Here is a 20,187-nt window from a genome sequence, read left to right on the forward strand (position 1 = left end):
ACAATGATACATGCCTTACACTTGACAATTCTTGCCCTTGTTCACTTGCTTTTTGCCCTTATTGTCACAATCTCCATCTTTCCCAGAAAAAAATCTGGTGTGTTTGTTTGTTTCTTATCACCAAACTCTAGGACCTGATCTAGCGAGGGTGATGCATGAATTGTCACAAGGCTCTTTGAGGCTCCCTGGACAGGATGGAGTTGGGCACAAATGAGTTTAATCATTAGAATTTTTTTTTCCTGAAGAGCAGGTGAATTATTATGGTTTGTGTTACTGCAAAATTGTTTTGCTGCCAAGGCGAACTGCTTTGCCCTCTGTTTTTAAAGCAGCTGAATGTTAAGTCTGAGAAAGGAGTATGGCTCACTGAATGTTGGCTTATGCTCTAGCCTTTTCACCCCTTTCACAATATCACTCACCACATTTGCTGCTTCTGTGGTTTAATTCTCAAACTTGTGAAGACAAACAAAAAGAGTCATTGACACTTGCAAGTCTCACATTCTGGATTTTATGATAGACAGCACAATCTGCATGATACAGACATTGTTTGAGGATGGCACCAAACAAGCAGACTGAAGCTTTATGTTAGGTGCTATAGCTCAGAACCTGCCAATAGCAGCAAGGGAGGTACTTATATTTTACTGTTGTCCTTGAGCTAAATTCTTGATAATGCAGTTATTTAGGCATCAAAGAGGAAGAACATCAACTTGGAAAAGACACATATTTGCATAAAATATGCTCATGGCAGACAGCGGAGACCTGGATTGTCCCACTGATAGTGTCACCTTTCAGTTGGAGCAATTAATAGTAAAACTTCCTCACCGTCATAGCGCTTAGTGGAAGGAAATTTCTTGCTAGCTCTCTGTTAGCAAAAGGAAGTTTTTGAAAGAGCTGTATTAGAACCTGGTGGAAGTTATAAGTGTAGTATAATTTGTGCTTCTCTTCCTTCATTCTACCTCCACCAACTTTCACTCCTTTCCTGATACAGCCCCATTCTTTATTACTTTATATTTGACGTCCCTTTGAAATGGCCTCTGGGCAGGATTGTTGTAGGTTTTTCAGGCTATATGGCCATGTTCTAGAAGCATTCGCTCCTGAGGTTTCGCCTGCATCTTTGGCAAGCATCCTCAGAGGTTGTGAGCTCTGTTGGAATTAGGAAAATTGAGTTTATATATCTGTGCAATTTTCCTAGTTCCAACAGACCTCATAACCTCTGAGGATGCTTTCTCTAGCCTGAAAAACCTACAACAACCCAGTCATTCCAGCCTTTGGGCATTTTTAGTAGCTATTGTATTAGGCAGTAGCTCTTACTCTTGTCTACCTTCCCCATTTCAGCACTAGTTTTATGGATGAGTACTGTGTTTGATTTTAATTTTGAGTTGCCTAGAGTGTTCCCTTCCCTTTTAAAAATATCTCATCTCTGTGTACACTATGCATTTTTAGATTGCCTACGTGGCATTAGTCTTCGAGCAAAACCAGCACACAATCATAGGCCCCATCTACACTGACCATTTAATGCAGTTTGACGCTAGCTTCAAATTGTTGACCAGACAGCAAACTTCCACAAAAGTGCACAAAAGAAATCCCTTAATGTGCTTCTGTGCTGTGTGGTTTGTGTCATCACCATCTGCCTCTCAAACTGGTTCCAGGATTTTCTATCTAATTATCTGCACAGTGAAACCACTTTCTTCAATACTGCGTTGAACTTCACCCACAGACACTATTATGCTGCAGAAAACTTTAAACATACTGAAGCAAATTTTCAAGTTGTCTAGAAAAACATCAGAACAAATCCTGAAATCACAAGCCTGCTCTCTGTTTACAATAGTCCCCTCTGATGAGGCAATTATATTGCCAAATTTTATACACATAGGCCAAAAAAAGAAGAAGCTGTGGCCATTTTTCTTTCTCAGTGAAAAATCAAGAATATAATTAGAACTATTTTTATCAGGAATGCCAAACAAACAAAAAGAATCACTAAACTACAAAGTACTTCATAATAATTGCAGCATGAATGCTATATGCACAACATAGTAAAAAAAAATTTTTTTCTCCTGCTCTCTTAGAAACGCTCCCATATACTACCACAGACAGTAAACCATCTAGATCAGGCCTGTACAACCTTCAGCCCTCCGGGTGTTTTGGACTTCAGCTCCCAGAATTCCTGGGCATTCAAACAATTGGCTTGAGCTTCTGGGAGTTGGAAGCCCAAACATCTAGAGGGCCATAGGTTGTGCAGGCCTGATCTAGAGCATGGTTCTCAACCATTCTTCTTCCTGATGTTTTGGACTTCTACTTCTGCAGGTCTTGACTGCTGGTCATATTGAGTGGGGCTTTAGAGAATTGGTCCAAAACTCTTGCTCTAGAAAGCATTGAGCATAGATTATTTTGCCCTTTATGTTAAGCCAGCTGTTGTCCTTTAAATGAGGTCTAGTTTGGAAGGACTGCCTCATTCTGAACCTATTAAAGTTAGCATAGAGATCTTTAGTGCTCCATTTGCTTTGCTGACTCAGTTAATGGTGCTACTGTGTCACGTACTACGATTAAGAGCCTGAAGGTCAGCTCCCTCAAAAGTGACTCATCTATAAAGACTCTAAAACAGGTTTTAAGGATGCAATCGATTTTCACTTTTTCATTTCTTTTGATTAATATCTTTGTGGGGTGAGAGCCTCCAGCAAAGGCACCTGTTGTTTGTTGCATACAATCTCTAATGAGCTGACCATGTCAACCCAGGGTGCAACACACACATTTCGTTATGGACAAACTTTAATTTATTATACTCCAGTGACAGAACCCCAAGGCTGAGAATCTAGAAAAATATGGCATTCAGCTCATGCTGCTTGCCAGGAGAAATCATCATCTTCCTAGAGTACTTATTTAATACATACGGTAGATACTGTAGGTTATATTTGGCAAACCACCTCTGAGTATTACTTGCCTAAAAATGTGAAATTAACATTCATTATTAGGATTCAACAGATGTTTCCAGCAACAACAGATTGTGTTTTTTAAAATGAAGTAGAGTGGTGATAACATTTTGATAAGGATATTTTAGTTTGTCAAAAGATGATACACATTCATGGAAAATGTGGATCAACATGTTTAGAAGTAATGCTTTTATTATGCTTTATTGTACATTGTAACATAGTATTATGTTATTATATTATTCCGTTTGACTCCTCACCTTACATCATCACACTAGAAGATGAATCCACTTTATATTCGGTTTCTGCCTTCTGCAAAATTCTGGGGTTTGTAGTTTAGTGAGGCTGTTAAAGGCTCCTCGCTAAACTACAAACCCCAGAATTCTGCAGGAGGCAGCAACCAGGTTTAAAATGGATTCATTCTTTAGTGTGATGAGGTCAATAGTAAATGTGTAAAATCAAGAAGAATGTGATGAAGTATTTCTATGAGTAATAATGAAAGGAAAAGTTGCTGTGTTTTCTGTTATTGGTGAATGTGCAATGGCTTACTTGCTTCAGCAGTGCGTGTTACATTACACAACAGCAAGGATGGGGAAATCTTTTTTTGGGTCCATGTTACTTCAGTTGAAACTTGTTGGCATCCATAACGAAGCAACTGGTGTGCCCAGAGCCAAAACCATATCTTCCCAGTCATGGCTTCTCTATTTCTACAAACAACCTTTGTGCTTTCTCATAGTTCTGTATGGCATAATATGAGAATGAGCCAAGCTCCAAAGAAAGTGTCTGAAATATGAAATCTTTGCTTTAGTTCACCTGTCTTCCAAAAGAAGATAAGTTGCAGCTCCAGACCTTCTGCTGGTTTTTTTTTTCCAAGTGACTGCTTTTCAGTTTTTGCCTAATCATTTACCACTGCACTTTGTTATTTATTTAAGAGGTTGGGTGTGGGGTTCCTTGAAGTCTAAAAAAGTAACCCACCCAAGTTTGTGTTGCATGTATCCAAATGAACATGGAAGGAAATCTATTGGTACATTGGTGATGTCCAGATAATACAAAATGAGACCTCTTCCTGGAATTGGCTTCTGTAATATATAGAGCAGCTTCTTCCAGATATTTGTATTTGTTTTTTTCTCTCTCTCTCTCCTTTTCTCCCATTGTTACCATAGCATTATCTGTTGTTATTTTGCAAGCTAAAATGAGGTTCTCCTCAAAGTTTAGGGATCAAACACACCAGTTTAGATGAAATTTTAAGAGGAAATAAGATTACTTTCAGATATTTGTCTATACCTGGCATTTTAGTTATGACTTGAAGATGGGTCAGCATGAGGTAGAGTGAGAAAATTGTATTTTGTCAAGTGACTTGCATGAGACAACTTAATTTCACATGATGAAGAGGGAAAGACATAATCAAATATTAATAGCTAGCTCTGAAGCCTATTTCAGTATTTTTCTTAATTTTTAACTTTTTTAAATCTTAAAGTTGTAGTGGGGAACATGAGGCCATCCAAATGTATTAAGACGTATTGCCACTATACTTGTCCATTGATTGTGCCAGTGAAGGTTGATGGAAGTTTCAGTGTAGCAGTTTCTGATGAGCCTTACATTCTGTAACCTGCATTAAGACTTGTAAACCAAAGATGAGCAACAAAGGGAAAACACTAATCCCACCCACCCCAAACTTCTGATGCTTTGTAGAAAACCAGAAGTGACCAATTGGTCATTGCAGTTTCAGGCCCTCAAAAATATGGTGGTCTAAATTAATATTAAATTGAATAAGTGCACTGCCTAGGGGCATCCAGCTGTCCTTTCTTAGATTGAATTCATATTTTCTACAATGCTGAGACTCTGAGAAACGCTTGCCATCTGCATATTTCCCACTCCTGTTTGACTTCATTGCTTATGCGGTGAGCTCTTTGTTGACAAATAATAATAGATCCATCACATTAAGATAACTATAATATGCCTGGACACTTCAGTATAGGACAGGCTATAAGTAAAAGTCATAAATATTCTTCTTATTGCAACTATACTGCTTTTTCAGTTGATGCTATTAATTTAATTTGTCCCCCCCCCCTTAGTTCCTCCAGTAGTGGAGCCAGTTTTCCAGGATATCCGTCAAGCTGTGGGACGCAGTGTTACTCTTCGGTGTACCATGCTAAAGGGAAGCCCAATGAAAGTGGCCACTGCTGTCTGGCGATTTAATGGGACTCTGCTCACGGTACCTCCAGCAGAACAGCAGGACTACTCTGACTATAAGGTGGACAGTGTGAGCCGGGAAACCAGTGGCAGCTATGAATGTAGCATCTCCAATGATGTTGGTGTGGCAACTTGCCTCTTCCAGGTGTCTGGTAAGTCTTCCCAAAAGAACCCCTGTGAAAAGGTGGAGCTCTGCAATCCATCTAATTTTCCCCCAAGTTACTGCTAAAGAACCCCATAGGTGACTTAAGTAAACAGGAAGAAAATGATTAGAGTTCCAATGTACCTTTTTTCTGAAATCACTGGAGACAGCCTCTTCTATCTTGGGAATCATATTTTTAAAAATGGATACTTTACCAGATAATGATTATTGTCTGTTCTGCTTTTATTTCTGAATTTGTTATAAAACTTGACTTTGCAGTCAATGCAAGTTGAATAAGCAACAATTAGTCTCCAAGGTGGCTCTGAATCTCTGGCATACACAAAAAATTAAGTCAATAAAAATAATAAGAAATGCAGTCTCAGAAGTAAACATCAATATTGCCATTCTAAGTTAATAAAAATAAGCATTGAATCATTTCCATTTAATTATAGTAGAGAAGAATGGCTGAGGCTTGTAATTAGAGTGGGATGAAGTAGCTTGGAAAAAACTGGTATATGAGGAAAGAGGAATGTCACTGAGGTACATTGGATGCCTTGGCTTTTTTCCTGGTTATATAGCTGTGTGTCTCCAGGCAAATAACAAAAGAATGTAACATGGGGCCCATCTACATGAGCCACCAACCCTGAACTGGGCTGGAGTGTGGTCCTGGTTGTCTGGATGATGTCCAGAGACCTCCAACTGGGGTAAATCCAGTTAATTTGATTTTATCCCACAATATCAAAAGTCAGTGAAACTCCAAAGAATTCCTAAAGAAACTCGGTGCCTCATCTACATGGCCACAAAATATGGGACAGATCTAGAGTGCTAATACTCCAGACTGGGCCCAGAGGTGACTGCACTATCCATCTCCATCCCATTGCAGCATCAAGATGGAGTCCTGACTATCCATTAGGATTGAACCTGGTTCCTCCTCACTTAGCACTGCAAGTTTCGTGTTCTCAGATTTGAGATGATTAATTTTACTATTGTCTTCATTTATTGTCATTATATGCCATCACTGGCAATGGCTTACAGAAGAGTTTCTCAAACTGTGCTCCTCCAGATGTTTTAGACTTCAACTTCTACAATTCCTCACAGCTGGTAAGCTGGCTGGGATTTCTGGGAGCTGAAGTCCAAAATACCTAGATGAGCACAGTCTGAGAAACACTGGCTTGCAGTAACCCTATGAATTAAGGTTACTGCAAAGTTACTGCGATAGAACATTAACAGCCTCTTGGCTTCCGTCTATCCACCTGTAATGTGGTCTTCCTCTTTTCCTTTTATTTTCAGGTTTTCTGAGCATTGTTGTTTTCCAATAAGTCATGTCATCTCATATGTCCGAAGTATTAGAGCCTCAGTTTAATCACTTTACCTTCTAGTGGGGACTTTTCAACCCATTTATTTGTCATTCTGGCAGTCTGTAGTATCCATATAACTCCCCTCTAGCATCATATTACAGATTCAATTCATTTTTCGGTTGGTCTTCTTCATTGCCCAGGTAACAAGTCAACACATAGAAATCAGGAATACTGTGTCATTGATTAGTCTGTCTTTGATATCTAACTATAAATATTTACACTTAAGAATTTTATCTAGATTCTATTGCAATTGCCTTTCAAAGTTTTTGTCTTCTGATTTCCTGATTCCAGTCTCCATTTGATTTATGACTGAGCCATAGTATTTGCACTTTTCAATAATTTTTATAGTCTTTTCGCCCATTTTAACTTACATAAATATGTAACTATCATTTTTGTTTTCTTAATATTTAACTATAACTCTGTCATTGCATTTATTTGTTAACTTTTATCTCTAGTCATTTCAAGTTTTTGCTATTTCCTGCTAATAATAGTGTCATCCATATGTCTTAAAATATTGGTGGTTTTTCCTCCACTTTGTGCACTTCCTTCCTCTTAATCAATGGGCCACAGAATACCAGTGGACCACAAGAAAGAAAGTCTGGTCCACAAGCCTCCTTCCTCTTTATTGTATTGTATTTCTGCTCCTTTTGCACCATCTACCACTCCTTCCCTGTCGCTGACTAGCCCTGCCCCCTTGGATAGACCACATCAGCTCTAGATTGTTAAATATGGTTTTCTGTGGGCAAGCAGATGGTGACTGCTGGATGGCATATGTTCTGTATCTGAAACTAGAGCTGATGTGATCTATTCAATGCATCAGCACCAGTTGACTACCATTTTGCTTGCCCATATTTTGCCCTGACCATCGTGCCTTATTTTGAATTTAAGCATCAAGATAATCAACTGTTGTGGAATTCTTTTTTTCTTCATGATCTACACAGGTTTTTGAATAAACCATAAAGGATAAGTAAATTCTTTTTGGAAATTCTGATGCACTGTCATTAGTCAGTCTGTTAGCAATGTGGTCTCTAGTACCTCTTCCTTTTTGAATCCGGCTTGTACACTTTTCATTTATCATTTCACATATGATGAGGTCTTTGTTGTAAATTCTTGAACTCCACTTCACTTGCATGACAGTTTAATGGTTTCATGGCTACTACAATCCCTGGTGTCTCCTTTCTTGACAATTGGAATGTATATTGAGCATTTCTAATATATGGACCATTATTTTGTTTTCCATTTTTGTTGAATGGGTTCTGTCTCCATAGCCTGAAATAGTTCTATTGACATGCCATCTATTCCTGCTGATTTATTTCTTCCAAGTGCTTTGAGAGCAGCTTTCTCTTACTTTATAAAACTATATTCTTTGTGAAAAGGCTCTACATTCCTCAGTCAAAAAGATCCCTTCATTACTGGAAGTTATTGCTTGGAACAAGAACTGTGCAGTTAAATTTGCTTCTGTTGTTTGTACTAGAAGATATTAAGCAGTTTTAGCATAACCAAGTATGAACTCCGCATCAAATCAGAATTGCTAAATTCAAACCATCCAGAGCATATTTATTCAGATTGTCATTAGAACCATTAAAATTCTACAGGATCTAAGGCTACTTAAACTCACAATTCTTGCAAATGATTTCATGTGTTATTTGTTTGTTTTCCCCATGTCTTTTTCTTTCTGCTGGAGCACAGTGCCTTTTTTTCTTTCTACTCAGGTTCTTCCATTGCTGTTGTGGACACTTCCTGCCACTTTTAAAGATATTTTGTAAAATTGAAAATTCACTCCTGCCCCCAGTTCATAGCAAGTCCTGGCATTCATAATCTAGTCAGATGTATTGGACTCTGGTATCTATCATCCTAGTCAGCATGATGGCTGTGATGTCGGAGAATGGAAGGGATTGTAGTTCAACATAGCTAGAAAGCATTGGGTTGTGGGAAATTGCCATAATGTGGTTTATTACTAACTCTATATACACTTGGATAAGTCTACACATTTTAGTACAAAGAATCAAACCAAAACAAACTGGTATGCTTTAGCCACAAGCCAGTGTCAATACTGTGCCTTAAATCTTATTTTAAAACAGAACAACCCCTTTCTCTGAGTCAAGTGGCATAATGTCCTGGGAGGACCTTAAAAAGCACTGACTTCCTCTACAATCTCCGCTAGCGGCCCAGTCTTCTGTATTTAGGAAAACAGCATCAGCCAGGGACAACTGGCCCTCTGAGGGAGCATTGATGTGTTCCCTTCTCTATGAAACAACCCTTGAGTTATTCACGGATCATATCAAAATCTAACCCTAAGCCTACCCTCAATTTATACATGAGGTCGACTTATACATGTTTATATGTTCTCATTCCAGAATTTTCTTGGGATCCCCAAGAAAAGTGGCTTAACAATATTCAGAAGTATTCTGACACATGCTGCTCAACCACTACCACCTATCTCCTCTGGAAAGCAGGAGTGGCTCAGTAAACTACAACACTTCCACTTGTACTTGGTTGTGATATATAGACCAGGGATTCTAGCTTATAACTTTGATTTGTCTGGAAACACACAAGTAAGATTTCTCTGCCCAATAAAACTGTAGGTGGAAGCTCTGCAGTTTATTTAGTTGTTCCTGCTTACAAGAGAAGTCAATCAGGAGCATACACCAGCACCACTCCCTTGTTCTCAGCGGCACCGGCTGTAAAGAATTTGTGATTCATGATGTACAAACATAGCTGTTATCTTCCAGTCTAAATATTTTGTCATGTTTAGTTGCTGTCTTCACAGACATGTTTGTCTCCCTATATATAGACAAATGCACACATTTAAAGACAGTATTGGGCCAGTGTGTTCTATCTCTCATATGGTGAAAGGAGGATGCTACTTGATTTTTAAATAATGGAATTGAACATCATGTATACAAAGACGTATTTGGTTATTTTTATAAGTATACTTTTAACCTAACAAACCATAAAAAGAGCCATGCATTTAGATACTTGCTATTACAGAAAACACTGGTGGCAATCCTTTTTGGAAGTTATGCCATAAATCGGGTCCACACTATAAGTGTCCTTGAAGTGCACACAGTTGTGTAAATGCAGATGGATATATAGCAAGGCAATTATGCCACTAATTTATTGAGCTGAAGAACAGGCAACAACGTAAATCTGGACATGGAGTCAAGAATATAGATTTGGCTTACAGATCCTTCAGTCTAGGAACACTGAAAATCCATGGTACTTGTGCAATTTATGGCCACAAGTCCATAATGTTTGGAACTTAAATTAGTTACTGTGTATTGTGACCCTAATACCAATAGCTGATCCATTCCTTATGTAAATGATAGGTCCCACAGTATTCCAAAGAACATTTTGGAAATGGAGATCAGTATATTTGAAGATGAGATGATGATGATGGTGGTTATTATTATTATTATTATTATTATTATTATTATTTTCTCTTCCACATTTCTCCCAATTTAAAATAATATAAGTCAAAAGCATACATTTGAACAGTAAACATTATAAAAGTATTACATTTTTCACACTATTAAAACAATTCAAACTTCACATTAAAAGAACAAAATACATTTTAACAAGATAAAAATCTATTTTGAAAAGTTTCATTAAAACAATACAGTGCCCTCAGCTCATTCTTTAAACATATTATTCTTTAGAAGTTTTTAGTGATAAAATGTATTAGCCTTCTGGTGGAAGGACATCCAGGATGGAAACATTTTGATCTCTCTGGGAAAGGATTTCCAGAATCTAGAGGCAGCCACTGAAAAGGCCCCCTCTCCTGTGATGGTGGCAAGACTGAGAGAAGGGCCTCTCCTGATGATCTACTATCATCAGAGTTATATGACTATACACCTTTCTCCCACTGCCTTCCTTCCACACAAAGCCCTTCCCACAGGCCCATAGCCAGGATTTCGATTCGGGGGGGGGGGGGGCGAGTTTGTTTTGGGTGGGGGCTGAGTGAAAGAGGGTCTACCCTAGCAAACCTTTTGTATTGTTACCCCAATACCCCCCATGCATATGGGATATATTGAGTATGGTGATCAGATCATGATATGAATAAACATAACAGTTTAAATAATACACCAGTAAAGGCCTTTTTGTGAACCACCATGAGAATTTCAGGAAGGGTGGGCTGGAGCCCCTCAAGCCCCCCCCCCCCCCCCCGGCTACATGCCTGCCTTCCCAAGACATGGAAACTAGGATGTTCAGCAGAAGACGGAGTAACCTGACACTCTCCTTCCCTTTTTTATTTCTTAACAGGCCTTTCTGTTTCTTTGTATTTCTTTGTGGGAATTGGTGTACATGAAGAACATTCAGTCACTATTTCTCACAACATCACCATCATAAAATATTCCATCAGTTCATGCCAAAAGCTGCAGACAAATATTCCCAATATAACACCTGTGAACATAGACACTGAGGAGATTATTGAACTTCTAGCTCTCCAAGAGTGCCTCCATTGCATGTTTATCGAGACACATCTCTCATCAAATGATGCAGTTGTGGGGAAACATTCAATGGAGCAGCTTGGAATGGTCAGGTTTTTTTTACTACAAATTCTCAATTTCTCCAACATGACACTACAAATTCCTGTCACATAAGTTTTTTAAATGGTTAAGTGGTACTTCCCATTTTGTTGTCCCTATTTTAAATTCAGTCAACCTCTGAATTTTACTTATGCATTGAGGAAAGTATATGGCTGTTGCAATTGTCTTCCATTCACCAACAAGAAGTACTACATTTGTGTTCCTCTTCATCTGCCCCTTCCTCTTCCTATCCGGCTGCTAATTTTCCCAGCTGAATCCAGATTCTTTGATGCTGGTTTCCTAATTGCTAGATAAAGTGCACAGGTTAGAAATTAAGGTGATAACCTAAAATCAATAAAATGCTCTAAGAGAGGTAAGTATCTCTTGACTAGGTATTGCCATATGTACCTTGTCTTAGTCACCATTACTGCTTCTTCTGTTGATCTGGACTTGAACCTAACAAGAGCTTCAGTTCTGGTACTGAGAGTTTGGTACTTTTTTATTAGGCTGTCAGTGGAAATTTGAAAGCAATAACATGGTTTACAGTTTACAGAAGTGGGAATGAGGAGATTTGTCAGAGCTTGGAGAAGTGACTTTTTTGAACTCCCTGAAGGATGGGATATTCTGAGAGTTGGTAGCCCAGAAAGTCACAATTCTAAGTTCTGTACTCTGTATGAACTTCATACATCAACATATGGGATGTTATGAATATTTGCTTCTGGGGATGGATTCTTGTCCTCAGCACCTCAATTAGTAACAAGTGTCCTTTACGTCTTCTTCTCCCTTTTTTCCCTCACCCTGCATCCCTACTTTCTACTTCTTAGGCAAAGCATACAACCCAGAATTTTATTATGATACCCCTAATCCAACCAGGAAGCAATCCAAGAACTACTCTTATGTCTTGCAGTGGACACAGAAGGAGCCTGATGCTGTTGATCCCATTCTTAGTTACCGGCTAGATGTTCGTCAGGTAAGACCGAGACTGTGCTCAGCCTCTTAAGCACCAATACCAGCCTTTGGACTATGAGCCTGCAATGCTAAAAAATAAATTCTTATATTCGATTTAAACTGAGATCAATTTAAACTGAGATGTAAACCTCTCCTAGGAGGATAGGAGTTGCTATTTGAGGGGGGAAAGCTCGAACTGAGGTCATGGCCCTTCCTTTCCCATCTAACCAAGTTAAGAAACAAGTTATATGGTGTAATCCTCATTTTAAAATCTGATGTTGTAAATGATTGAGAGCAAAGAAAACCTGCTGGCCTCCCCACACGTTCTGTCTTCTGAACAGGGTTTTAACAGGAACAAAAGCTTGTAATCATTAGTAGGTATTGTCAGTCTTATAAACCAACCATTCAAATGAGTAGATTTTCAGATTCTTCACTTTCAACAAATAAGGAACATAAACTGGAGAGCTCTTCTGCCTGGTATTGAGGGGGACAGTCATAGGCTGTTAGTGTTTCAGAAATATAAACTAGTGAGAATAATTTGGCTGGAACTGGGCTTCCTTGACTTGTGTGCTGGGCCTTGAGCATTATTTTGTAAACTAGATTTTGTATGGGCAGCAAAAGGTAGCCTGAACATCTCTCCTGGCTAGAAAACAGATGGAAAATAACAAGTGATCAGGAACTTGGGTCTTTCTCATTGTGTTAAAGAAGTAGATGTTACCAGTCTACCTTACTGACTTTCTTTACATCAGGGTAGTTATCAAGAGGCAAAAACACCCAAACTGCAATGAATATAAAGACTTGGGATTATTTCCAATGCTGTATCCTTTCAAAGGGTATGCTAACAACACATGTCAATATATCCTTTGAGGAAATAAAGTACACACAAGATTGCATTTAATTTGAAGTGTTCATTTAAAACCAAGAGTAGATGAAAGATGATGGGAATGAGATGAAATGTGTCACAGATACACAGAGATATAGAAAACAGACAGTGTTTAGCAACCAACATGTACAGCCAGTAGGTGGAAACCATGGTTGATATTTCAGATCAGGAAGCTGCTGAGCATATGATTGCTTTTTTTAAAAAAATAACTTCACCTCCAATGAAAACAACACCACCACTCAACAGTGATTGGTTTGTTGCCTTGTTTCCACTCTTCTTGTCTCCTTGTTGTTTTTCCTAGTTTGATGATTGCAAGCTGATCTCCAAATAATGATACCAGTTTGAAAAATCTTCTGATAACTTCTTTTTCAGTTCTCATAGTACATAAGAAGCCTCATGTTTCCAATGTTTACCTACTCTCCAGTTTATGATTTATTTTCTTCTGTTACTTGCCTTGCTATCTCCAAATTTCCTCTTTTTCTTGGATCAGAAATGGGCCATTGTGGAGTGGGCAAAGTTTGCTTTTCATCCTCACGGTTCGCAGAAAGCTCTACAGATCCACATGACACAGTAAAAAGTGATAGGTAGGGTTTAGATCTTAAGATACAAAGGATTAGGGGGTTAAAATAATTACATAATGCCTATGGGAGCAACAATCACCCTTTTAAAGAATAGAGGTGTTGTGGTCACTTCCAGGACTTCAGTTGTAGATTCAGATTCCAGAGGGCCACACTGCAGTTTGCCCTCCCCTGACTGAAGCATTTATATTTGGACTCCATCAGAAATATCAACATTAAAAAGTTTATAGCAGGTATTATTTTTCAACATGCATGTGTGGAATATATGACAATGTGATCTTATGAAGAGGAGTGTTGTCCTCTCTATAGAATACTAGTTTAATTAAATCCAATTAAAATAGATTAAAATGGATAGATTAGGAGTCTTATATTACTTCCTGTCAAAAATTGGATAGGAGGTAGTATGGGAAATTTTAGGGGAAGAAGAGAGCTTGCCAAAACTTCCCGCATTCCTGTCTGTATTTAAGGAAGCCTCCAGTGGATCTCAGAGTATTCTGTGACTAGAATAACTGCTGAAGAAAATTATTCACTGGCAAAAAAAAGCCTCATGTCATGCTGTTGAAAATAGAATGTGTGGCTACATGTCATATACTTCCTGAACTAATTTTATTTCCTCTGGGAGGGATTTCTGGGTCTTTTTTACACTATACAGTTGTAGCACCATGATTTCTCTATAAATACCACAGCAACGTGATATGGATTCCCGGTGTTTGCAATTTTGGGAGGAATAGTGAAAATGCTTAGCCTAAGCAAACTAAAAATCCCAGCAATCCATATAATGCAGCCATGGCAGTTAAAGTGACATCATAGTGCTATCAACTTTTAAGCTTTTGAATTGTATTACATTGTTTTATTGATGTGTTGAATTTGTTTAATACTCTACATAGTTTAATTCTGTTTAATTGGGTTTTTTTTATACTGTGAGAAGTTTTGAGTCCCAATTTTGGAGGGAAAGTGGGATCTAAATATGTAAATGGTGATGATGGTGATGATGCATGAAAGGGCTTGTAAATAATTATTATGCCTTTGGCTTTGCGGGACAGAAATATTATATGCATAAAAAGCCCTTGTATGCTGAGTTAATGCTACAATTGTTTTCCAGCTTTGGAGCATATGCTAGGAAGTTTAGCTTCAAGTTAGCATGCTAGTTTGTTCTGATTGGCAATTTGATGTGGAATACTAAATTGGAAGTTGATAGTGTGAAGGTACAGAATTCTACACACAGGATTTTTGGAATACAAGTCTCACACAATCTTTTTACTGTTGTTTTCCTTCTTTATTGGAGATAATGCACACTTCACTAAAACTGATGTGGAACAACATAGATTTTAAGGTTAGTGCTTGTCATCGAGCTGGAGCATGCTGTAACCGTTAACAGGTTAGGCTGATGGTTGGAAGTAAAACATTATTTGCTTTATGTACAAGATAGAACAATTTAAAGGATTGGATCACCTCTATTCTGTGGGTCAAACAGAAGATCATCTTCCATGCCTTTCTTTGTGATACTTTGTTCTCAAGGGAATGGTCTGTCTCTATATTAGTTTCTCATACAACACAGAACACATCATCAGTACTTAACAAATAATAACAATTTTCGCAGCACAGTACACAAGGGAACATCTTATAATGAAGATGCTTTGTCAAAAGGCAGCTTTACTATATGCCGAGATTCACTATTGCAATTTTCAAGTAACACAACGTGAAGATTAAAGGCAGATTGCAGGGCAGTTTTGATGGAAGACTCAGGACAGATGAAGCATAGTATCTTGGTTTGGTTCTGCTGTTAGAATGGATAGCTTAGCTGCAAATTTAAACTCAACTTCAACATTGATTAATGTCTGTTTCCTTACTGGAATCACAGTTTTTTTCTTGGTGTGTGCATAAATGTTTTCTGTATTGCTTCAAAACACTATTTGGAAGATATATCTCTATACTACATATTTCCCAAAGTTCTCTTGTAAACCAAGGGAGTGGAAGAGAACAGCTTCTTTGTGTATCCCACTAACTAGGCTAGGACTTTTAAAATGTGCCATCAGATATAAAATTGTAGTGCACTTCAGAATTCAAATAATATCACAATTGTATTGTATTGGCTAATATCCAAAGTCATTGTTAGCTAAAGTAAGAAAACACTGATAACTGTGTAAAAAGTGTTGACACAAGTGAGCAGTCCAGGCTCATCTTGAACCCTAACCAAACATTTTAATTAATTACTACTTTATTTAATTAAATAACACATTTATTTCCAGCACCATATTACAAAATCTCAGGTTAGCAAACACATTAAAATTAATGTAAAACACTTTAAATTGTTCAAAGATTCAGAAACAGTAAGGAGTAATTTAAAAATCTAAAAACTTATTAAGCAATTTAGCAATGAAAGCATTTTAAAGCTGTTTTAAACCATTACCTGGACTGCAATAAAGCTGGTCAATGCTCCCTAGGGACAGGCATTTCACAACTCCGACACTACAGCAGTGAAGTCCTTCTCTCATATCCTTACACCATGTATTGTTCCAACTGGTTGGATACAGAGGAAACCCCTCCAGTACTCAGATACGCAAATATAAGAAAGGGAATGTTTCCAGAATCAAGATCCCAAGTCATGAGTAGTATAAATATCATCATAAACATCTTGAATTCACACTAGAAGCCTACTGTCTGCAAGTGTCACTTCTTTAAAACTATGTGCTTCAGTTAAAACAATGATGTTGTTATAAAATGTTCTTGTCATCACTCTAGCTGTTGGGTTTTCCACTAATTGTGGCTTCTGACACATCTTCAGGATAGCTCTATATAATCTACTCAGCAAGTTAGCAGTACATGAACTATTGTGGTTGGGTTATCCATATTACTGGTGGATCATAGCTAGTGGGTCAGCTAAAGCTAGACCCAGTTACTACAAGCCACAGGCCACCTAAGTCACCAGTGGCAAAAATGGATCAAGGACTATGTACTTCCATCTTCATTAAGGGCAGGTTGCTTAACCAGCTCCCAGGGCATTACCTTACAGGGTTTTGAATTTATTGGGATTCATCTGTAGTGCAGATCCTGAATGAGATTCAGGATCTCATTCAGCATCTGCACGGCCATAGCTGTGACAAGTAGACCAAGTGGTATCATCATACTGATTGAAATCAACCAACCAAACATTTCTCCTCTACCTACCAAAAACAAGTCATGGAAAGTTTCTATCTAGTGTTCACTGATGTTTCCAAGAGGAAGGAACTCATTCTAGAATGAATGCTCTTCTTGCTGTCAATATTATTCAAAGAGCTAGAAAATATCCTCTCTATGCATCTGGGTTTCTCTCTCTCCTTGTATATATGTGTGTCCATCCTTGGTTCTAAATAAAGTTTTCTTGAAGAGAATGATACCTGTTATTTGAAGGTTAAAAGCTCTGAGGGGCTTCTAAACATCATGAATATAACTGTAAGAAAGTACACTGATAAATTACCTGTTGTGAATGAACCAGACAGCATTCTTCTTGTTCATCTCTTGCAGGAAGGTTGGTTTTTTTTCCCTTCATACTGAGGTTTTTCTCTGTGCTTCTTCCCTCCAGTGCCGATTTGCACATCTCCATTCTCTATTATCTTTCAAAAACCCAATAAGGAGAATAACTAGATAACTATTTTCCCCATCTGCAGCCTACAACAGAATTTGATTGTGTGGAGACATCAAACTGTGCCAACACAAATGGCTCATTAAGAACAAAATGCAAGAATTCTGAAGTACATTTGTATGCATATTTACTCAGAAATATTATGCTTTCAACTGGAATTCTCCTTTGGAAAGTGTGTTCAGGATTACTTTATCTGAACAGCCTATCTGACTGCCTTTATAATGGTGAGGTTTGAAACTGTAAAGTGTTTTAATTTTCTTTGTGAATACCATAAATGAGTTATACTTACACCTTGGAAACCAGGTCTGATGGACTGTCATTTAGATGACAAATTAAGGCAGACCTGCACTTCTCCCTGTTTCTCAAAGTCACCTATTAATATCCAAAGGGTACACTTATTTGGATCAAGCCCTGATGCTGAATTGTTTGGTCAGTTGTCTGATGGAATACAGGGTAGCAATAGATTTTCTTTGTTGTTAACTGTTGTCGAGTCAGCTTCAACTTATGGTGGCCCTATGATGACAGACCTTCAAGTCACCCTGCCATCAAAGACCCTACTTTGGTCTTGCTAGGGTTTCCTTGACTGAGTCTATCAAAGTGTAATGTGATCTTCTCCTTTTCCTACTGACTTCTATGTTATGTAAATCTGTATTGGTAGCAGTGAATTCTGTCTCTTCATAGTATATTTATTTCCGTTCCATTTTATTTCTGGTCTTCCTAACAACTCACAATGAGTTAGAACTCAATAAGGGCAAAAACAGGGTAGTGACCTTTTATTCTGATTGAAACACTTTTCTATTTCCTAAAGTATATCCATATTTCATTTTGTAAAGGTTTGTAACATAGTCTTTCAATTCCTTTTCCTTGTAGAAAGGAATCAAGCTACAAATTCTTGGTCTTGGATTTTATTTACCCCCAAGTGCCACTCTTCAGGGGGAATATAAGAATGCTTGAAAATGCAACTGGGAAAGCACAAACTAGTGATGAAAAGGTTTGCTGAGTAATCTTCTTTATAGTGAAGCACACTTACATGAAAAGCTTTGCCCACATAAATGACAAGTGTATTTTTTGTCAGAACTCTTCTTGCTAGAGACAAGAATATCTTCAGAGCTCTTTTCTAAGTGGACAGCCTAGATGCATCCAAATTCCTGTCTTTATGATGACTGGACGTTCTACCACGAAAAAGCCAAAATTTATTATTTAATTTGTTCTTACAAATCTCAGAGTCTATGCCCTCTTTTCCATTCTTCAGGACAAGGAGGAGAAGTCTCACGAGTGAGAGCACTGCCTTTAAAAGTAAATATCGATATTACTCACTTGTTAGACTTGGACCACGTGTCCATGGGGCAGGTGCCCTGGAGCTGCCCAGAATCAAGCATTACCTCCTAAACCTGAGGTCATATGTCCAGATGGCCTGGACCAGTCCTTTGCTGGCATGTCCCTGTATCACTGGTGCTAGCTTCTGGCCACTGAATTTATTATTATTATTATTATTATTATTATTATTATTATTATTATTATTATTTAGAGTATTTATATACTGCCTTTCTCACCCCTGGGGGGACTCAAATTTACTGCTAGTTCCTGGCTGTGACCTGTCAAGTCTGCTGAGATTGTAACATGCTCACATAATTAGCAAGGAGGGGTAGAGTGGCCTCCTCCTTATACTGGTTGTGTAGGCCCCTGTTCTAATATCAGCAAATGCAATCGTGACACCGGGTACTTCTGTATGGCTGATAAAAGAGAGCATTGACAGTGGGATGAGCCATCTCTCTCCCCTGCACTGATCAGGACAGCGAAAGAGTGATAGTGGCAGCGTCCCGCTGGACATTGGATTGGACCAAAAAGTTTCCAGGGGGCCACAAAACCCAAGATACCTCTGAGTTCCATGCAAACTCCAGAGTATCTTTTGACCTTGCTTAAAGCAGGGCAAAGTCAGATTAAGGACAAAAGATACCAGTGAATCATATGCACTGCCAATTCTGGATTCAAGGTGGGTCCAACTTGTTTTTATTAACGTAGACAAGCTCTTGCTGTCTTTTATCTGAATGGTGTCCTCTGTGCAACTGTGACTGATGCTTCGTGACATCACCAAGAACTTTCCTTCCCTGTCCCAGATCACAGTGAGTCATATATAAATGTCCTGTTTGGGGTCTGAAATCTCAGAGTCTAGCATAATCTTGACCTGGCAATCATAGTAGTAGACATGGTCAAATGAAGGGAACTATAGGTAACTACAGTTGATTACTTATTCTGGTGATTTGCCTTCTATTCTTCACCTGAGACTCCATTTGTACTTTGTTGAGATTATGATGACAGCTGATTAAAATGGTAAAATGTCTGGAAATGCTGCTGTAGGCAGAGCTGCTTAGAAAGTTAGGCATTAGGCCTGGGTAACAACGGAAAAATTTGTTTCTAAAATCGATTCGTTTTTGGGGTTTTTTGCGTTTCGATATTTAAAAGAATTCCGAAATTTTTTTTAAAAAAAGTTCGATATTTACGAAATTTCGTAAATGGTAAAAAAATTACAAAACAATAACAAAACAATAACGAAACAATAACGAATCGATTCATTAATGGCGGACGCGACCACGCAATACGCTAAAAAACCTCCAAATGGGACAGGGGGAACTTCTGAAGCTTCCCTCTCCCTCTGTTGTCAACTGTTGGTGTGATATTATATTTTTTTTCACTAATTAAACAAAAAACAACTATAAAACTTGCCCCAGACATGCGGAAATAATAACGAAAAGACCTCAAACCAATAACGAAACGAATACATAACGAAATACGAAGCATTTACAAAACGAATTGAAAAATTCATTTCCTTTTTAAGTTGCTCCAGAATGGTTCGTTATCGCTTCGTTAACAAAAAAATAACGAATTTTTAACAAATTACGAATTAACGAAACGAAACCGCCCAGCCCTATTAGGCATGTTTGAACCTGGAGAAGAGAAGGTTAGGAGGTGACATGATAACTATGTTTAAATATTCAAAAGGATGTCTTATTGA

General features: G+C 38.1%; 1 protein-coding gene across 2 annotated transcripts in view; it reads left to right on the top strand.

Annotated features, from left to right (window-relative positions):
* Positions 1-20,187, top strand: part of MDGA1 (MAM domain containing glycosylphosphatidylinositol anchor 1) — a 339,276-nt gene that overhangs the window by 223,902 nt on the left and 95,187 nt on the right. For both annotated transcript variants that reach the window (XM_067464241.1, XM_060754078.2), the window contains exons 9-10: positions 4,997-5,266; positions 11,968-12,113. In XM_067464241.1, the coding sequence (XP_067320342.1) occupies positions 4,997-5,266; positions 11,968-12,113 (416 nt within the window). The remainder of the gene's footprint in view (positions 1-4,996; positions 5,267-11,967; positions 12,114-20,187) is intronic.

Source organism: Anolis sagrei, chromosome 1 (genome assembly GCF_037176765.1).
Source record: "Anolis sagrei isolate rAnoSag1 chromosome 1, rAnoSag1.mat, whole genome shotgun sequence".
In the NCBI taxonomy this organism is placed as follows: Eukaryota; Metazoa; Chordata; class Lepidosauria; order Squamata; family Dactyloidae; genus Anolis; species Anolis sagrei.